At 60.5% G+C, this 18,955-nt stretch overlaps 2 protein-coding genes across 8 annotated transcripts in view; both read left to right on the top strand.

The window, feature by feature from the left end:
• The window catches only part of AP2B1 (adaptor related protein complex 2 subunit beta 1), an 81,269-nt gene extending 74,829 nt beyond the window's left edge, over window positions 1-6,440 (top strand). For 3 of the 4 annotated variants that reach the window (XM_075518380.1, XM_075518383.1, XM_075518382.1), the window contains 2 exons: window positions 2,850-3,004; window positions 4,099-6,440. In XM_075518380.1, the coding sequence (XP_075374495.1) occupies window positions 2,850-3,004; window positions 4,099-4,173 (230 nt within the window). In that variant the 3' untranslated portion in view covers window positions 4,174-6,440. Of the gene's footprint in view, window positions 1-2,849; window positions 3,005-4,098 lie in introns of those variants that run through there. The other variant, XM_075518384.1, reaches the window with a different exon arrangement.
• A 3,434-nt stretch (window positions 6,441-9,874) lies between these two features.
• RASL10B (RAS like family 10 member B) lies at window positions 9,875-18,693 on the top strand. 4 transcript variants are annotated; one of them, XM_075518262.1, is made up of 5 exons: window positions 9,875-10,014; window positions 12,331-12,663; window positions 15,434-15,478; window positions 15,904-16,170; window positions 18,484-18,693. In XM_075518262.1, the coding sequence occupies exons 2-5, from the start codon at window positions 12,448-12,450 to the stop codon at window positions 18,691-18,693; spliced, it is 738 nt and encodes a 245-aa protein (XP_075374377.1). In that variant the 5' UTR covers window positions 9,875-10,014; window positions 12,331-12,447. The 4 variants fall into 4 exon arrangements, with proteins under 4 accessions (XP_075374377.1, XP_075374378.1, XP_075374376.1 ...); XM_075518263.1 differs by having other exon boundaries at window positions 15,354-15,478; window positions 18,484-18,616; XM_075518261.1 differs by lacking the exon at window positions 18,484-18,693 and having other exon boundaries at window positions 15,904-18,434.
• Window positions 18,694-18,955: the final 262 nt, after the last annotated feature.

Here is an 18,955-nt window from a genome sequence, read left to right on the forward strand (position 1 = left end):
GCTGGGCTCAGCGCTCTGCTCCCAGCAAATATCTGCCTTTTTTTAAATTTTATTTTATTTTTTTTCAAAGGCTGTGCTGTCACATGGCATTAGCGGTCCTGCCTTCAGCCAGGCACAGCCTGGCACTGTTGCTTAGCAACTCTGCCCGATCTCCAAAATCCAAAATCCTGACACTGGGGAGCAGAGGAGGGATGGGAGCTGCTACCTGGGGGGAGAGGGGGTAGGATCTCGCCAGTCCCCGAATCTGTGCTGAGAGAAGGGGGCAGGAGGAGTCAGGCAAGCCAAGCACCAGCACTCCAGCATGCTCGCGATTGCTCTGGGTGTCTGGCTGAGACAGGGTATGTTCTGGTAGGGTTTCTTGCATTCTTCAGAGGGTAACTGGGGTCAGACAGAGAGGCGGAAAACAGGCTTTCCTAGGGGTTGCCCTGCCTCAGTTTCCCTCTCTGTACACACCCACCCCACCCCACCCCAAGCACATCCCTGCTTGGTAATCTGCCCCCCCCCCCCCGCAGAGGCAGCGGCTGTTTAAATTGCAAGAGATGCCATCGCGCGGTTGAAGGCTTTGGCATAAGAGCAGCTGCTCTGCAGCCCTGTCTCGCCCACTGTGCCCCCAAAGCACAGCTCCCCGGGCAGCAGGAGCGCTCCCCTCCTCTGCCATCACACCGCATGATGGGATAGCAGCCCCACAGCTGCCAAAATTACAGCTTTCTGCTTGCAAGCCTTGCTTCTGACCCTGCACCCACGCTCCCCAGGGGATGCCTTTGCTCTGACAGCATCCCCCAGTGGAGGGGGAGAGTGCTGCTGGCAGATATAAAGACTGCTGGAGAAAGTCTCGAACCCTTGCCAGCAGTTCCGCTTCCAGGATATGTGTCCAGAGGGGCTTCAGACCAGTGAGGTTTAACCACAGCCTGTTAAAAATGGGCAAACAAAATCACATTTAATACCAACGTCCCTTGCAAACAAGGATGCGCTCTCTGAGCCGGCACTTGTGTTGAACACCGTGCCTTCACAAAGCCCTGGGGGCTGCTCTTGCTGGCTGGGGGGGCATGAGGAGATGGGAGTTTGGGCTTCATCCCTAGTGGGTGATGTCCCTCCAGCGCGGGGGTCTCCCAGCCACGCTCCCTGCGAGCAGGGGACTGGTCTGCGTTGCCCGTTTCCCTAATCTGGATGAGTTTGTTGTATAGCGGAGTAGAGGTGGGAGGAGGAGACAGAGGGAATGAGGGTTTTTAAGCAAAGGATCTCATTAGTTACTTATATCTGCCAGTTTCCATAGTAACTGGAGAAGAGAGGAAACCTAAATCTGAGTGTGCCTGGGTAGCTGGATGCCTGAACCCTCCTCGACCTGCACGCAGCCACTCTGAAGCCTGGGGAGCAACGGGGTTCAGCTCAGCCACGGGCGAAGGGCCCAGGCTGCCCGTGGAGCTGCTCCGCAGCTCTGGCGATCAACGCTGCCCTGGGGAGAGGCAGCGGGTCCAAGTCTCTGCATCAGTGTATGGATTTGTGGGGCCCTTTCTTTCTTGCTTCTACCATTCCCTGGGGCATGAACAGACTCTGCTGTCCCCTCTCTAATCCCTCCGTGCACCAGCACAGACTTGCGTCTGTTCTCAGATCCGGCACTGATGCCAGCGCATCTCGGTGTTTGTAGGTGCGGGGATGGGTTAGAGCTGCTTTGTGCTGCTTCTCTGCTGCTGTCCTGCTCCTCACGCTCCTTGAAATGGATCCCCCGTTTCCAGTCTCTTGGCTGTCAGTGCAAATTGGTTTGAGGCCGCTTCTCTCCCTTGCTTTCTGTGGAAAGTGCCCAACCTGCTGATAATGGCCCAGCATAGACAAGGTGTTCCACCCTGCCCCGGCAGAGAGCTTGAATGAGTTCAATTTCTCCTGTTGAGCACCAGGAATGGGAACTTGCCAGTGATGCTTATCAAGTGTAGAGTCCTTCCTGAGCCTTCCACCCGAAGTGTGAATGTGCCCCTTTTACTGGCATCCAAAGACTGAGGTTTGCTCTGCTCTGTGCTGTGCTGAGAAATCCCTTGGCATCCAGAGGCTGCTGGTTTGGGTCTTTGTGTTCTGCATATGTGCCTCTGTTCTTGTTTCTTAGAAAGGTCCCTTAGAAATAACATGTGTCGTGGTTACATCCATACGGGTCTCCAGGTGAAATCGCACATCTGCTGTGAGTGCTGAGGTCATACGGTGTGCTGAAACTGTATCACAGCTCTGTGATGGCTAGAGACAGATGTCTGTGGCTTTTACCTTTCAAGTGATTGCTTTAAAAAAAAAAAAAAAAAAAAAAGGAAAGGATTTTTACTACCTTGTAGTAGGATATTGGTTTGGCCAGAGGCATCTGTGCGTGCGAGGGGGGAGAGCAGAAGGGAGCTGTCGTGGTTGGACAGGACCTTGGAACCCGCCACCCGAGCGAGCCTCAGGCAGGATCTTTGTTCTTCTCCGCCTTCATCTTCTGACTTTTGGCTGCCTCCAGGTTAGCCTGCCAGGGGCTTGTTGGGGGGTTATAGATAGAGCAGAGTCCTCTTACCCTCTGAGCTGCAGACTCTTGCTTTGATAAAGGCAACAAGTCCTGAGTGACCCAGGACAGTGAGCAGTAAGTGAAAGCCCTGCAAGATGGGCAAATACTTCACAAGAGATCACAGCCTGAAAGGAATGACGTGGGTCCATGGAAACACATTGGAATTTTTTCTCCTTGTGTCATGTCTGCTCCTGTCCCTGCGGAAAACTCTGGGACAGAAGTCAGCATTTCCTTGTGTGCTTGCATCCTGGGAACGCTCCTCTGGGCTCTCCTGTCTCTGCAGATGATGAATCTGAATTAACAGATGTGTTTTTCTTCCTTCTCTCTGAAGATACCGTTTCCAGCAAACTGCAGAACAACAACGTCTACACCATTGCCAAGAGGAACGTGGAGGGCCAGGACATGCTCTACCAGTCTCTGAAACTCACCAACGGCATCTGGATCTTGGCTGAGCTTCGCATTCAGCCAGGGAACCCGAACTACACGGTGAGGTGTCGGACTGCGGAGGGCACGTGGCGCAGGCTGGGATCCTTCTAAATTGCCTCGCACGCAGAGCAATTTCTCCCTGCTTTGCCTAACGTGCTTGTTTTGGGGGGGATCCTGTTAATTTGACTGGAGGGTTAGGAATGCCCACTGAACTGGAAAAAAGTGAGAAACAATAGAATTACACTGCTCTGTTACCAGTGAGCTGGGATAGTGCCCGCTCAGCAATGAGCAGTTACTTGCCAAGGTTACCCAGAGATAAAGCCAAGAGACATTAGCGAGAAAGCATTGCCAGGATGCCCTTCCCCCTCTCATAAACAAGGAGAAATTTATGCCCCGCCGCATTCCTGCAGCGGAGACCGGCTGTCTGGATGTCAGAGGCGCTTTGGCCTTGTGCTGGCATCAGCCTATGGCTGGTGGGAAGGTGTGCTCTGTCCTGCATCATGCGCTCCTGTAGCTATTCCCTTTGACTTTGCTCCCCTTCTGAGGACCCGTGTGTCTGAGCATCCTGGTATTAGAGGATTTATCTCCTGTTGGAAGCTGTTCCAGGAGTTTCAAGAAAAATCCATGGTCTGGACACCTTCGGGGTGAAAGCGAGCGTTGGAAGGTGATTTAAAGTGTTTGCACAATGATTGATGCTGCACGCCTGCTCTCAGCCTGATCGTTGCTTTAGAGAGGGGTGACAGCCAAGTTTGTGTCTGTCAGGACTGAGCAGCAAATCGTTAGAAGCCCCCAGGTTTAGTGCTGTGATTTACAGCATGAGGGAAGGCAAGTCCCTTGTCTCAGTCTGGGGCAACGTCCCCTTCCTTCATGCCTGCAGAGGCACCTACATTTGTTAAGGGATTTGGGAACCCCACAGTGGGAGTTTGCTTTCACGTACCTCCTCCTGCTTGTGGCAAGCTCTGTAAAGGCAGTTTGGTATCGGTGATGAAGAAAGCAGTACCCAGGAGAAATATTCTGCGTGACTGTCATCAGCCATGTCCGTGATCTGTCCAACCCATGCTGTAGGTCAGACATTTCCAGTTGCCTTCATGGAGATGGTAGAAAGCTCCTGCCTTCCTTTGCACCACTGCTAACCTCTCCTCTCCTCTCCGCAGCTCTCCCTGAAATGCCGAGCTCCTGAAGTGTCCCAGTACATCTACCAGGCCTACGATGCCATCTTGAAAAACTAACAGGAGATCAGCCTGTGCCTCACCCTGCAGAAGGAGGGGGGAGAAAGGGGTCCCCAGATCCTCCTTCACCACTGGTGCGGGGAAAAGCACTCTTAACTGGAAGCAGCTGTATTCATGTGTAGGATTTCAGTCAAAGGCACTGATTAAACAAGGTAGCAATTAGTATCCACGTGCTAATGATGATAGGGAACAAACCCCTTTGATATTTTTAGCGTCCATGGAGTTTGTAACCACTGCTTCGACTACTCCCACGTCCCCCTCGCCCCTCACTCGTTGTCCGTTCTCGTGGGCTTCTCCATTTTGTGCCAATGTTCAGTGTTTTCTAAATGGCTTTAGGCGTAGTTACGATTTTGTAAAATACCGCTCATTGAAAAAAAAACAAGCAAAAACTACACGTCAGCTCATTAAAACAAGGCAAAAGTGTCGAAAACATAACACTGCACTTTATTTTATATTTTTATACATTTTTTTGAGTTTTTCTATTGTAATTGGCTTAAAGGGAAGGCGATTCCAAGGAAGTATTGGGAGCCCTGCAGGGACGTCAGGCTCTAGCAGGGTGAGCACGGCCTCGGGGAACTAGGAACAGAGCCATCAGTTTGGTCCGTGGAGGCGGATGGAGCCCTAAAGAGAGGGGGTTTTTTATTACACTTGTGCTGGCAGACTCAGCTCTGCTTTTGACGGTGTGTTTTCACTCCAACCATCTCCCTGGCTCATTAGCTGCTGATTTGAGAAGTCAGGTTGCTTTTGTGTGGGGAGGAGCTGCAGACCTAGATTGATAATGGGACAGCGGTGGATGAAATGAAGGAAATGAGCCTTCTCCTAGAGCAAAAGGCTCTTGCCAGAGCTCCAGGTATGGTCTCTGCATCCTCACCCACCTGCAGCCCCTCTTCTTGTTCTTTCCATGCCTGCTCTGGCCGAACTGCCTTCTCGGCCATCCCCTGAGCTGTGCCACCTTCACCCGGCGCTGTGCTAACCCCTGGCACTCCCCAAGGCTCGCGGTGGTAAATCCGAACGTGGCAGTGCTGCTTCCCTGCTGGGGCTGCAGAGGCACCAGCCGTGCCCCTGCGGAGAGGGGCCGCTGCTGGCAGTGTCCCGGGGTGCCGTGGGGAGCGGAGCGGCTCTCCCTGTTCCCATGCTGTCCCCCAAAACCCAGGCTGTGGCGTGATGGGAGATGGTTTGGGCTTGGCGGTGTTTGCACTCTGCCTGCCTGGGGGCTTCAGGTCCCGGCTGGGCTGAGAGTCGAGCAGATCGTGGAAGCATTTCTTCCACTTGCAGCTTGGCTCTTTGTGCCCAGAGACACACGGTAACGAGGGCCAGTCGGGTTCCTGCTCTCACCCCCTGTCCCAAGCAGCCCTATGCACTGGCCCCTCTTTTCTGACCCATCCTCAGGGCCAGGACTGCTTCCCTTTCCAGTCAATGGCTGTGGACTCGCCACATTGCAACCACTAAGTGCTGCGGCAACAGCAGTGAAAGCAAAGCCTCTTGCATGTCCTTGTTCCATCCATAGCTTGTCCTGCTTCAACCAAGCCACTAACCAGAACAGCTTTGCCCTCCCCAGCATGCTTTGACGCCATCTCCTCCCCAGCAAGCAAAGCTCTTACGCATAGCAACGCCCATGTTATCTTTTTAGATGCCACATTCAAAGTCAATAAATGTTTTATGGTGGGAGATGGTTCATCAGGGCTTTGGCTCTGTCTGCAACCATGAAGCCAGTGCTGGGAAAAGGTCACAGTGCCCTGGAAGAGACTCCAGCAGGGCACCGGAGCTGCAGGACCCCGAGGAACGTGGTGTCCCTGTGCAGGAACCCCTGTGCTCTGGCTGGGGAAAAAGTGGGGCAGAGCTGCAGCAATCCAGCCCTTGAGCCCTGCCCATTGTGCTGGGAGGCGATTTGCTCCAAGCCCTGCGGGTGCACTGCAAAAATCATTAACAGAGCAATTAAAGAAGCACCAGTGGCACGGAGTGTGATGCTGTGTCGGGGCAGGGAGGAGGTGGTAGAGGGTCAGGAACAAACACTTAAGCCTCCTCCACTGAACAGCCAGTGTAGCTTCGATGCAGGGAGGGGTTGCTGAGCTCCCCCTTCTCTTGCCAAATTTCTTCCCAGCTTTTTGGGCGCGTGGGTGTCTCTGCACTGCAGGGCAGAGCCTGGGCTCGGTCGGTGGCATTTTACCCTCCTCTCCCGCCGCGCCGCTCGTTTGAGTGTTCGCCGCGTAGTTGTGTTGCTCTTCAGGCTTTACCTGCTGTCCGTGTCAATAAACTCATTTCCACGATGCTGTGGCTGTGTGTGGCTCTGTAGGGCTGGGGAGAGGATCCGATTCCCCTGCTTTTGGCCCTGCCCGTGGGAGCAGGCAGGGCTGCAGGCTGGATGTGGTGGGACGGAGGCTTCTTTGCTCACAGGGAGCCTTTCATCCTCTTTTCACCAGCCGCTTCTCGTCTGTGCGGAGGCCTCCCAAAACAGGGGCTTGCAGGGCGAGGAGGTAGCAAGCATCCTCAGTCTCTGCCTCTCAAAGGGCAGCAGGAAAAGGGCCCTGGCTTGCAGGGGGCACTGGCACCTCGGCACGGCCAGCCTCTGACGGTGAGCAGAAGATGGATGTACCCGTTTAGCCCATTCTGGGCCCCAGGCGGGCTGTGCGTAATGTGACCTGCTTTCCCTGTGGTGAAATGATAAACTCCTGTGAGTTGGTGATGCATTGCGATTGCTCTGGACTAGTGCTGGCATTTTCCAGAGGGCTTGGCCATTGCTGGTCCTGTCTCGGGCAGGATGGATTGGGCTGCAAAACCTCTGTACTGGGCCAGAGCCAAGCTCAGGCAGCCCCAAACTCAGCCCTCAAAGTGGCCAGAAATGCAACCACACAAGAAGCAGGTTTGGGAGGTGCTGCTCTCGAGCAGAGCAGCTCCTTCCCTCGCCCCTGCCCAGCCTTGGCTTAGGGGCACTTGGAGATGAGGTGACTTCCACCCTCCGAGGACCTGGGGTGGCAGGTACCGTATGAGCCCATGATGCGCTGCACTGGGATGCTTTTGTGTTAGACGCTGGTGTATGCGTCTAGTAGCAACAGTGACAGGCTGGTTTGGGGTCACTGATGTTGCTGTTGTGTCCCTTCATGCACCCCTGGTGTGCCTGGGATGGGCTGCATGCCCAGCTGTTGGGGATGGGATGGGATGGGATGGGATGGGATGGGATGGGATGGGATGGGATCGTCGTTCCCCGCTGTGGGTCTGCTCCTGGCATGGTGCGGGGTGTGAGCCTGGGGCAGCATTTGGCCCAACAGGAACAAAAGGTGCTGCAAGGTGCTTGGGGCTCTGCCTTGTCGGCCGCTGTCCCCTTCATGTCCCATGGCAAAGGGAAAGGTTTCTCCTTCCCTCCCCGTTCTCCCAGGGGCTCCTCAGGGAGAAATTGGTCTTTCCTGCTGCTCTGGATTTGCAGGCGCACTCATGCCCCGTAAACGGGGACACGCCAGCCCCTGGCCATGCTGTACCTTGCAAACTGGGTTTGCTTCATTAGCATCGTTAGCCTCCGGTGCTGGGAGCTCAGGGACCGCAGGTGATGCTCCCTGGGCTGGGAGCTGCCACAGGGGCTGGATGGTCCCCACAGCCTTCCCCGTTCCTGAGGCCCACGCCGTGGGGCAGGGACCTCCCGGGTTGCTCCTTGCTGCTCTGGCTGGAGATGGGGCCAGCCCTGCTGTGCCGGGTGGGCTCCCCAAAATCCCTGCTGCTCCTGCCGGCCTCGCACGCATCCTGCTCCACGCCAGTGCGTGTGCTAAGGGCCAGCATCGGGTGACAGCAGGGCCCCGAGCCCACGATGCAGCACAGGGAGAGGCAGGGACTTGCCCAAGGATTTTGGAGGCTGTGGCAGAGGCGGGGGCTGACCGCAGCCCCCCGAGCCGTCGGCTCTGCCTGTCCCCTGCTGCTGCCTGCGTGCCAGGACACGAGAACTGTTTGACGGATGATTTTAGGTTTGCGTCGATCTCCTGTCGCTGAGGCTGGGATAAGCCTCCCAGCCAGTGGGGACGCGCCAGGATCCAGCCCCGCTCCCCTCCCCCCTCTCTCGTATATTAAATTTCACAAATAAAACTGCAAGTGAAGAGCATCTCGGAGGGAACTGCTAAAAATAGCCCTGAGGCTGGAGCCTGAATTGTGCAGGAGAGTTCATGTGCAGCCACGATCCCTGCCCTCTCCCAGAAATAGTCCAGGGCTCAGGGCTGCTTTATGGCGATGCGGGGAAGGGGAGCTGGGGGGCTGTGGAGGAAGAGCAGCATCTAGGGCTGGTAATAACCCCCAGGGACACCTCAATATTCCCTAGCTGTGAGCATCAGGCAGCTCTGCAGGGAAGTAAGCCCCAAATCTCTGAAAGCCTGGGTGTCATGTGAGGCATGGAAAAGGGGCTCTGACTCCCTTTGCCTGGCGCTGATCTCAGCCCCAGCCTTGGTGCAGAGCGGCACGAAGGCCGTCCTGCGTTTTGCCAGCTGCCTTTGTCCCCCTGAGCTGTGGAGCTGTGTCTGCCATTCCCTTTTCCCCCAGGAAGGTTATGGCAATGTGTTTGCACTTGTACCCCCTCCTCACCCCGGAGAGGAGCCCCTGGAGATGATGTTTTTCCTGGCCAAAGGTGCTGACGAGGCTGGGGGGAGCCCAGCCATGCCGTGGCTGGTGTTGGGGCTCAGCCAAGCCTGTGTGATAGCAGCCAGACCCACCGAGACACCCCGGTGCTCGCTGGTGTCATGGTGAGCTGGAGCGGGGTTTGGGGTCTGCTTCGAGGAGCAGAGAGGCGTGGGGAGCCCATCGGCAGCGTGTCGCAGGGGCCTGGACCACGCTCCCCGGAGGCGTGCCCAGCATCTTCCTCGCTATCCGGCGCGCAGGTAAATGCACGGTGCAGGGTGTCCCAAAACCGCAGACACCGCAACAGAAATGTCCCTCCCTTGGTGGGGCCTGGCACCACCCTGGACTGAGAGCACTCCCCGGTGACAGCGGGCACAGAGAAATCCCCAGCCCTGCCAGCTCGACCAGGGGCTGGTACAGCAAGGAGGTGGAGTGGATGTGCCCAAGAGCATACCGAGCAGCAGTGTCAGAGGAGGGAAAGGCTCCCTGGGAGGGGTCCTGCCCTTCTCCCCCAAAGGAGTCTGGCCTCAGGGGGCTCCCACGGGGTGGGCATGAGGGCACAGAGGCTGCTGGGCGCCGGCGAGGGAAGGGGTGACGGTGTTGCACCCAGCACACTGCAGGGGGGACATGGGAGGGTCTTTTCCCATCGGCACCTCCCCAGAGCCCCGGGAGAAGCCGGTGTGCCTCCTGGCTTCCTGCGACTCGGTCTGGGCATTCCCTGCCTCCTTTCCCGGGCGCTGCCTCCTTCCCTGCCCGGGCACCGCCTGCATCCCTCCCCGGGCATCCCCTGCGTCCCCGCCTGGGCAGCGCCTCTTCCCTCTCCGGGCACTGCCTGCATCCCTCCCGGGCATCACTGCCCGCATCCCCGCCCGAGCAGCGCCTGCCTCCGCGCCCGGGCATTCCCTGCCTCCCTCCCCGGGCACTGCCTCCATTCCCCCGCGGGCGCTGCCTGCCCGCCTGCCTGCCCGAGCACCGCCCGTCTGCCTGCCTGCTCCCCGGCCCCCGCCCGCCTGCCCCCCCCCCCCCCCCCCCCCCGCCGTGCCCCGGCCGGGCTTTGCGACCCAGCGGCGGCCGCGCTCCCCGCCCGGCGCCCCCCGCCGCCGCCGCCCGGCCCCTCGGTAGCGCCGCGCCGGGCGGGGGCCGGGCCGGGCCGGGCCGGGGCTCTGCAGCGGGGCCGCCCGCCCCGCGCCGGGCTCGCCGCATGGCTCCGCCGCCCGCCGGGGCGCCGCCGGCCCGGGCCGCCGCTGCAAGGTAGGGGGGGCCCCGCCGGGAAGGGGGGCCGGGGGGCAAAGTTGCCGCTGGGCAGGGCCGGGGGGAGGGAGGGGGGGTTGGCCGGGGCAACGGGGCCGGGGCAATGGGGCCGGGGGGGCCCCAGCGAAAGTTGAGCGGCGGAGCTCCCCGCTTCCCCCCCCGCCCCCCCCCCCCCGCCCCCGCCCCGCCGGCCTGGGGGGTGCGTGTGTCCCCCGGCACCCCCCGGCCTCCTCCAGCCCCAGCACCCCCCCCGCCGCGGGCCGGTGCCGGGGATGCTGCGCTGCCCGCCGCGGCGAGAGCGTCCCCCCGGGAGGGTCGGGGCGGGGTGCGGGGTGCGGGGTGCCGCCCCCGCCCCGCCGCCGTCAGGGCTTGCTCCTCCGGCTGCCCCCGGCCCCGCGGGGCGGCGGACGCGGGGGGCGGCGGGGTGCCCAAGGTCGCGCCGGGGGCCGGGGCATCCTTCCCGGGAGCTCCCTGCGAGCCTCCGCCCGGCCCTGCAGCCCGCCCAGCTCGGCCTGGCGCCGAGCGCCTGGGGCCCCCCGGCCGGTGCCCGCCCCGCCACCCCACCCCGGGGCCGCCCCGGCTGCGTTCCCCTCTGCGCCTCAGTTTCCCACGGTGGCACACGGGCGTGAGATGCTCATGGGACCGGCGGCCGTCAGGTCGGCCTCTGACACTTTAGGGTGCAAGCCCGCTTTCTGGGGGCCGTGAGCCAGCTTTCCCCGTGCATGGTCCCCGAGTGCCAGCGAGGAGGGGGACAGGGGTTTTGGGGTGGCACGGCAGGGCTCAGGCCGCTCTGCAGTTCAGGGCAGCCCCCTGGGTGCTGGGTCTCCAGCCGTGTCGCTCCATCACCCCCCGGCCCCGCAGAGGAGCTGGGGTTGCTTCTGCGAGGAGGAAGGGTTTGTGGGGACGGGGTTGTCCCTGCAGCAGAGTGGCCCCCCGGGACTTGCCATGACAGTGCTTTCTGCCGGTGGAGAAAGGCCCCGGCAGGGCCAGGCGTGGGGGCTCCTGCACCCCCCCCGTTTCCCTGCGTGTGGCATGGAAATGCTCTCGCCGCCGTGGCTGGGGCGAGCGGGTCCCCAATGGCAGTCAGCACCCCAGGGGACGGCCCCGGCAGCAGCGCGTGCCATAGTCCCCAGCCCTGGGCACAAACCCGCCCTGCTGCCCTGGGGCTGGGTCAGGCCCTGCCGGCCCTCGGCCCCGGTTTGAGGAGGGCGAGGATGGTGTGAGAGCCATGGCCCAGCTTGGGAGACTGCGGGAAGCCCAGCCGCCCCGGCACCCAGCAGCGGGAACCTCCACGGCCGGGCTCTCCCCGGGGCAAATAACCCCTATCAAACTGGCAGGACAGGGTGGTTTGGACCTGCCGCTTTCTGCCGGCTCAGGGACCACTGCCCTGTGCTTTGGGGATGGTTTTCAGGGAAAATGGATCAGAGCATCACAAATTGATAAAAGCATCCATACTTTGGGATGAAGCATAAGCTGCTTCCTAGTGATGGGAGCGAGCAAAAGTGGGACCCAGCCCCTCACCCTTGCTGTTTCCATCGCAGCTCCTGGTTGGGAACCCTGTGCCAGCGGGCGTTTGGGCTCCTCAGACTTGGTTCCCGCATCCTTGTGGGGGGGTTATCACCCCGTGTCCCCCCGCACGCGTGGCCCTGCCCCGGGGCTCCTCCGGCCTCAGCACGTGTGCCAGCGGCTTGTGGGCTCACCCCGTCAGCTGGCTCGGAACGGAAATTAGCCTCCATCAAGTTAATTGCCAAACCGCTCAAAGCCTGAAATTAAACATTAAAGCTGTCGCTCGCAGGCGCAGAGCAATTTTCCCCCCTGCCCCAGCAAAAGGCAATTCTGGCTGTCCAAGCAGAGGGAAGATGGATTCCCTGGCTTGGGGCAGCACCGGGATGCAGCAGCCAGTGACGGTCCCCACGGGTGCTATGGGACAAGTCCCCAGCACAGCCCGGGACCCCGCTGCTGCCGGGCTGGGCAAACCCTGAGCCGCAGACAGTCCCTTTCCCAGAGCTTTCCTTCCTCTGGTGCCAAAAGGGCTGAATGCACCCGTGAGAACCGTCCTGGGATAAAGTTCGTTCAAATCCTGGCTCTCCTTGGCTCTGCAGGGTGGGAGCCTCCGAGGGGGACCCTGAGGTCTCACAGTGCCGAGGCCCCCACTGGGGATGTTGCCCAGCCCTGGGGGATGCTCCTGCTCCCCGAGGGCAGATATAACCCTTTTCCACGGGCTCCTGCATGGAGAAATGTCACCTGAAGCAGTAACGGATTAGGGGTCTGCCAGGGTGTCTCTAGGATCTCACCAGCTTCTCCTTGGCCTTGCAGTGACGGGCTGTCCCGGAGGGGAAATGCATCCTGAATGGGGCTGAGGCCCCCTGCGCGGGAATATGCAGCCTCGGCACCGCGGGGGCAGCACCAGGGCAGCGGCCGGCGCGCGGCGGCATGGTGGCAACGTTCAAGATCGCCGTGCTGGGAGCCCAGGGCGTGGGCAAGAGTGCCATAGTCCGGCAGTTCCTCTACAACGAGTTCAGCGAGGTCTGCGTGCCCACCACGGCCCGCCGCGTCTACCTGCCCGCCGTTGTCATGAACGGCCACGTCCACGACCTGCAGATCATGGACTTCCCCCCCATCACCGCCTTCCCCGTCAACACCCTGCAGGTAGGGGTGCACCTGGCTCGGTGCGACGGGACCCCCACGTTGGGGGGTCTCCGGTGACCTCAGCGGGGTTTCGCTGTATAACCCTGCGGGGTCCCAGTTCCTCCTCTTCGGGGGATGCTTCTCCCTCCGCATCGGGGTTTGCTTGCTAAAAGCCAGTGCGAGGGATCGCATCCTCATGGCTACTGGCTGAGCAGGCCCAGGATAAAGTGTCTTTTAAAGCTTTTTCACCTAAAATGACGGCAAACGCAGGAGGGACGGTGTCCCACGCCGAGGACCGTGGCTCTGGCGATGCCCGCAGCCCCATCCAGCTGGGCGGTGGATCCCGGAGCACTGGGATCCAGTTCCATGGCTGTCAGAGCTGGTGCCAGCAAAGAGCTGGGGGAGCGTGGCCAGAGAATTTGGGTGAAAACCAGGGGTTCCTGGAGAGCCAGACCCCGATGCACCCACTGCCCAAGCCAGACGGAGCGGGGCTGCTTGTCCCCTCCCAGGGTGGCCGTCACCCCCCCAGCATTGCCTGGGCTCGTCCCCGGAGCGCTGAGCCCACCAGCTCCTCCTCAAACCCCCAGCGCTCTCAGGTGCTTCCAAAACAGCCTGAAAAGGCAGCGTGGGGTTGGAAAGCGTTGCCACCAGTGCTGACCGCTTCAGGTGGCTTTAATGGGGGAAAAGGGGATTTTAACCTCGTGCCATAGCCCCGTCCCAGGGGCACAAGTTGTGCCACCGCAGCGAAGAAAGGAACTGGAGGTGCCCGGCCGTGGCCACAGCCACGCCAGAGGGCAATGCCACCCGTGGGGCACCTCCGCAGGAGCTGGGCTCTCTTGTATTTTTGGTCAATATAATTACATTGCTCCCATGCCCGGCGGGGATGGGGTTATAGGGGCGTCGTAGTGCTCCACGTTTCCCCTGTGCCGTCAGGCAGGAGGCGAGGTGAGCGCTCCAGGGGTGAGGAGGAGGTTTAAAAATTAATCGGCGTGTGCAGGGAACGAAAGGTCAGCGCGAGAGACAGCCCGAAATAGCAAAGGGTAATTTATTGACACGGCAGCCGACACTAACATACTCGATTAACTCCCTGCCTCGCTGTGCTCAAGAGGAGGCGGCCGGTGGGAACAGATGGAGGTTTCCAGGGAAGAGAGGATGGTCAGAGGGATGGCTCCGAGGGGAACGGAGAGGACCGCGGTGGGGGATAGGGCTCTGTCTGCTGGGAAGCATCACCGGGCTCTGCTCCGTGCCTGGGAGCAGCAGCCCTGCAGCGATGTCCTGGGAGAGGAGCCGGGGCTGGCGGCTCCCTGCGTCCCGTTCCTGCATGGAGCCAGGCGGGATGCGCAGCACAACCCTCCTCCAGCCCCGAGCATCCCGGGAAACCTGCCTCGCGTGGGGAAAACCACCCCGACGACCCGGCGCCAGGGCAAGCTGCACCCCAGCGTGGTGAAAGAGCTGCAATTTATTAATCTCCCAGGTGTATCAGGACTCAGAGAAACCTGAGACACTGCCGCTTCATCTGCCTGCATCTCCCTGATACCCCGGAGCTACACATCATCTCCTCCCCTCCGTGGACGGGACAGGGGCTGTGTCCTGCTGCTCGCTCCCAGCTCCTTCCTATGCTGCAGTCTGCAACGGAGACCAACCCGCACCCCAAACCTTTCCTTCTCCCAGTTTCCTTCGGTCCTAGGTCTTCTCGTTTTGCCTCATTCCGATGATAAACTCAGAAAGGGATTCACGGTACCGAAGAGGTTTGCTCGGGGAGAAGTGATGCCTTTCCTCCTCGGCGCAGCTTTCTCCTCTCCCGCGGCACTCGGGAGGGTTTGTGGTGCTGCCCGCACAGGCGGCCGTTCCCCGGTGTCTCTGCAGCCTCGGCACCACTGCTGGCCTGGGACAGCGGCTGGAAGCGGGGCAGATTTTCACTCCTATGGCATGGAAAAAACAAAATCCTGTTATTCCTGGAAACCCAAAGCTTTCCTAACAACATGTATTTCTTACAGCTCCAAATTTTGGCCGTGGAGAGGCCACCCCCGACTGCCTCTGCCCCGGCTCCCGATCTCGCTCTTGCAGACCCCCCTCCCGAGCAGCTGCTGCTCCTCTCCTGTCCCCATGTCCCCTCCAAAGAGCCCTGCCGTCACCTTCCCACTCTGACCCACGAAGCTGCTGGTCCATCGCCCCCAGCCCCATGGAGCCGGGGCCAGGCTGAGCCCCACTCAACCCTCAGCGTCCTCCTCACCCACCCTGCCCGAAAACCAGGGTGCAACACTAATTAAGACACCTAATTAGCAGCTCTGGAGGGTGAAGCTTTTACATCCAGGGCAGGGGGTTGCGTTCAGTCCTGCTCCCAGCTCACCTCCGGACCACCGTGCATTAGGCAGGTGTTAGGCAGGCTGTAATCCTTGCTCAAGAGAGGAATTGGGGCTGACAGGTCCCTTTCTCTCCCCTCTGGATTAACGAGGGGGATAAGGGGTCTCCAGGGATGCGGGGGGATGGCTGAAGGGCCGCGGGGGGCAGACGCAGCCATCGCGGGGAGAGGTCGGGGCAGAGCAGAGGTGAGCTGGGTGCTGGGCGTCGGGGCTGGAGAGGGTGTGGTCCCCTTGCTACCTGCCGGCGTAGCAGCCTCCGTGGTGTGCCCGGCCCTGGAGCAGTGTGGGGCATCCCCCGGGCACGGCGATAGGGCTGAGCCAGGATTGATCCCTCTCTGCACCTTGCAGGAGTGGGCGGACGTGTGTTGCAGGGGGCTCCGGAGCGTCCATGCCTACATCCTGGTCTATGACATCTGTTGCTTTGACAGCTTCGAGTACATCAAAACCATCCGCCAGCAGATCCTGGAAACAAGGTAAGGGACCGCTTCGCCAATGGGTGCGTATCCCCGCGGCTCCCAGCGGGGCGGTACGGCTTGCCCCAGCGCTCCCCTGCCCTTGACATTGGAGATGAGATATTAGAGACTGGGGCAAAGCCCCTTTGCAGGGCTGGGAGCCTAAAAGCAAAAGGAAAACTGGACCCGAGGGCAGGAGAAGGAGCAGGAGCCCGGGCAGGTATCCCCTGTGGGCGAGGGCAGCCATCCCTGGGAAGGCAACTGGGGCTGGCACGCCGGGTGGCTGGCCACAAAGAGGGACAAGGGGACAGGCCAAGAGGAGGCACGTCCCCCTTGGCAAGCCAAAGCCAAGTGCTGGTTTGGGATGGGCTGGGGTCCGTGGGCCGGTCCGTCGTTGCACTGTGCCCCGTCCCCTTCTGTCCTCCTTCACCGCTCGCCCTCCCCAGGGTCATCGGCACTTCGGAGACGCCCATCATCATCGTGGGCAACAAGCGGGACCTGCAGCGGGGCCGGGTGATCCCGCGCTGGAACGTCTCCAACCTGGTGAAGAAGACGTGGAAGTGCGGCTACATCGAGTGCTCGGCCAAGTACAACTGGCACATCCTGCTGCTCTTCAGCGAGCTCCTGAAGAGCGTGGGCTGCGCCCGCTGCAAGCACGTCCACACCACCATCCGCTTCCAGGGTGCCCTGCGCAGGAACCGATGCACCATCATGTGAGCCCCCCCCTGCCCCAACGGACCCCCCCGGCCATGCCCCCGCGGCCACCCGTCCTCGGGGACCGCGGCTCCCCGGCGAGCGCTGGCGTCGCTGCTCTCGGCAGGGGTGATGCCGTGGTGGGAGCTGTGCCGGAGACACCTCGGGGTTCGCTTCCCCACCGGCGCTGGCACCCTGTGGTGACATTTGGGGACAGTGCACCTTGGGTGCTGCTGGGCAGGGTGATGTGGTGGCCGCCGGCGGGTCGGAGCGGGTGGGCAGCCGGGCTGCCTGGAGGTAGCAAGGGGTGAGGGAGGACCTCGGCTAAACCCCCGAGCCCTCCCCGAGCCTCCGGCGCTCAGGGCCAAAGCCGTCCCGGGGGGTTTGTGTCTCCGCCGTTCCTGAAACGCTGCGTGGCACCGGGGGGGTGGAGGAGATGCCTCAGATGGTGCCCAGAGGTTGGCTGTCGGGTCCGTCCTTGCCGGCTCCTGCCCCGGCATCGCAGGGGCAACGCTTGCCGCTGCCGCCGTCACCTGCCCCCTGGAAGAAAATTGCCCGGCGCCTGTGGCCCGATGTGCCGGGGCTGGCTCCATCGCATCGGGGGTGGCTCCATCGCCGGGGCACGGTGGAGCCGGGCGTCCCGTTCTCCTCCCCACGGAGCTGGGGTTTCTCCCCTCGGAGGGCAGAGCAGCCTCCGGCAAGAGGCCAGGTTACACAGGCTCTCTTTTGGCTGGGTTGGGTCAGATTTCCAGGCAGAATTTCTGGATGAAAGCAAGAAAGGGGGAAAGAAAAAAAAAAAAAAAAAAGCCCCCATCCTGCCCCTTACATCCCCCCAGGGTTCCGGGTGCTGCTTCCCCAGGGCTTTGAGTCCCCGTTCTGCTCCGGCGCAGCCGAGGAAGGCTTCTCCTCCCCCACCAGCCTGTTGAACACCAAATAATCTCGAAACACTCCTTGCCGGGCAGGTCACCCCTCCGCTACCTCGCGTCCCGGGCTCAGCGGGCGACCGGCTTTGCACGGCTCCGACCCAAACCCCCGGCATCCCCCGGGCAGGCGGGCGGTTCCCCCGCGCCATCACACCCCACCAGCAGCGCAGTGAGGTGGGTCCGACCCACGCCAGGCTTTCCCACGGTGACGCTCGCCTCCATCCACGTGAGACGGCGACGGTGCGAAAGCAGCCTCCGAAGCAATAGGGAGCTGGAGTTGCATTTCCAGTTGCGTTCCTAGTTTGGTTTTTTTCGTAATTCTGTTCACGTCCCTAATAGGAAAGTGAGGCCCCTATTTTTTTTTTTTTTTTATTCTTTTTTGATCTTCTGGCTTGTTTTTACACCAGACTTGCTGCGTCTTGTCCTGCAGGGCAGGTGGCAAAGCACAGCCTGCATTAGCAAACGGTGTCGGGGCGGCGTGCTGGCGAGGGGCGAGCAAGAGGCCGAGGGCGTCGTGGTTCCTCCTGCTTGCCTGCTCCCTGTGAGACCCGGGGAAACGCCTCGCCCCCCGAGGCAGGGGCTGAGGCTGAGGCTGGTCCATCCTCCGGCAAAACCATCTCAGTGATTTCTGGTGTAACGAGGGGATGCAGGTATTCAGCAAAAGGATGCCAGCCCCGTGTCTTCCTCCACGGCCAGGTTTCCATCCGACAGAAGCACCGCTGTGCTCTCGGTAACACTTTCTATTAAGAGTAGGTCCAGCTGAGCTCCGGCACGGTGCGTTTCACCGCCCTGTCCCCGCTGCCGGGGCCGTGCACTGCCCTGCAGCCCCAGTGCCGGGGGGGTCGGGGCTCACCCTGCTCCTCCCTTCCCACCCCCAGCAGCCACTTCGGGAACCAAACCCTGTTCCCCTTGCTCCAAAAAAAATAGGGAAAAAAAGAGGAAAGGTGATGGGGGGACACGGGTCCATCTCAGGTGGCTGCGAAAGCCCCGGCTGGGGAAGGGCAGCGGCACTCATCTCCATCCCTCGCCTTCACGGCAAACCTACCGGGCTTTGCCACCGGCCCCCCCCCGACCTCATCTCGTCAGGATTTATTAACACGTGTAAGTCCACGTTATCGGTCTCTGGCTAGCTTTATCCCTCCAAATTGTTTGAGAAGGAAACTCCTTGGTAAATGCTAATAATAAAGCATTTATAAAGTGCTCCAACGTACACATATCAACGACTAAGCCAATACATTGTTTGTTATAACCCTGTAGCCTGCAGTTTATAGCACAATTAGTTACAGGTTTTTATAGCATCTGTTTAGTATTTTGGAAAAAAAAATGTTATAAATATAATTGTTATATTCTATTGTACTTTATAGACAGAGAAAGTTATATTAGTAATAATAACTCTCACTGCTTCCACAGCATTTCCCAGCTCCCAAGAAAAAAAGAGGGCTACAAAGAGCTACTTTCCCAAGAGCTCAGGAGGGGGTAGGCGGTGGTACCCGCCGGGTACAGGCAGGGAAACCGGGACAGGGAGGTCCGGCACACGGCCAGGCTCGCCGGGACCAGAGCAGCCAGGAGCACAGCAGCAGCTACATCCGACCCGCGCCTTGCCCCTGCTCACGCCCTTAGTACAAAGTGTTACCGCTCGCCCAACGCCACCCTGGTCCTGCTAGAAATAACCTGCTCCTGAGCCTGGGAGAGGCTGAGGCTGTCCCCAGCACCGTCCCAGGGCAGCGCCGGGCTTCTGCCCCCGTGCACGTGGTGCCACAGGAGGCGATGCCTGGGTTCGGTCCAGCCCCGGCGAGGATGCTTCTCTCTCCTCCTCCTCCTCCTGCCCCGGTGAGTGTTCCGGTTGCCTGAACTTGGCTTTCCTTTCCCCCCTGGACTTCTT

This window comes from Mycteria americana, chromosome 15, assembly GCF_035582795.1.
Source record: "Mycteria americana isolate JAX WOST 10 ecotype Jacksonville Zoo and Gardens chromosome 15, USCA_MyAme_1.0, whole genome shotgun sequence".
Taxonomy (NCBI): domain Eukaryota; kingdom Metazoa; phylum Chordata; class Aves; order Ciconiiformes; family Ciconiidae; genus Mycteria; species Mycteria americana.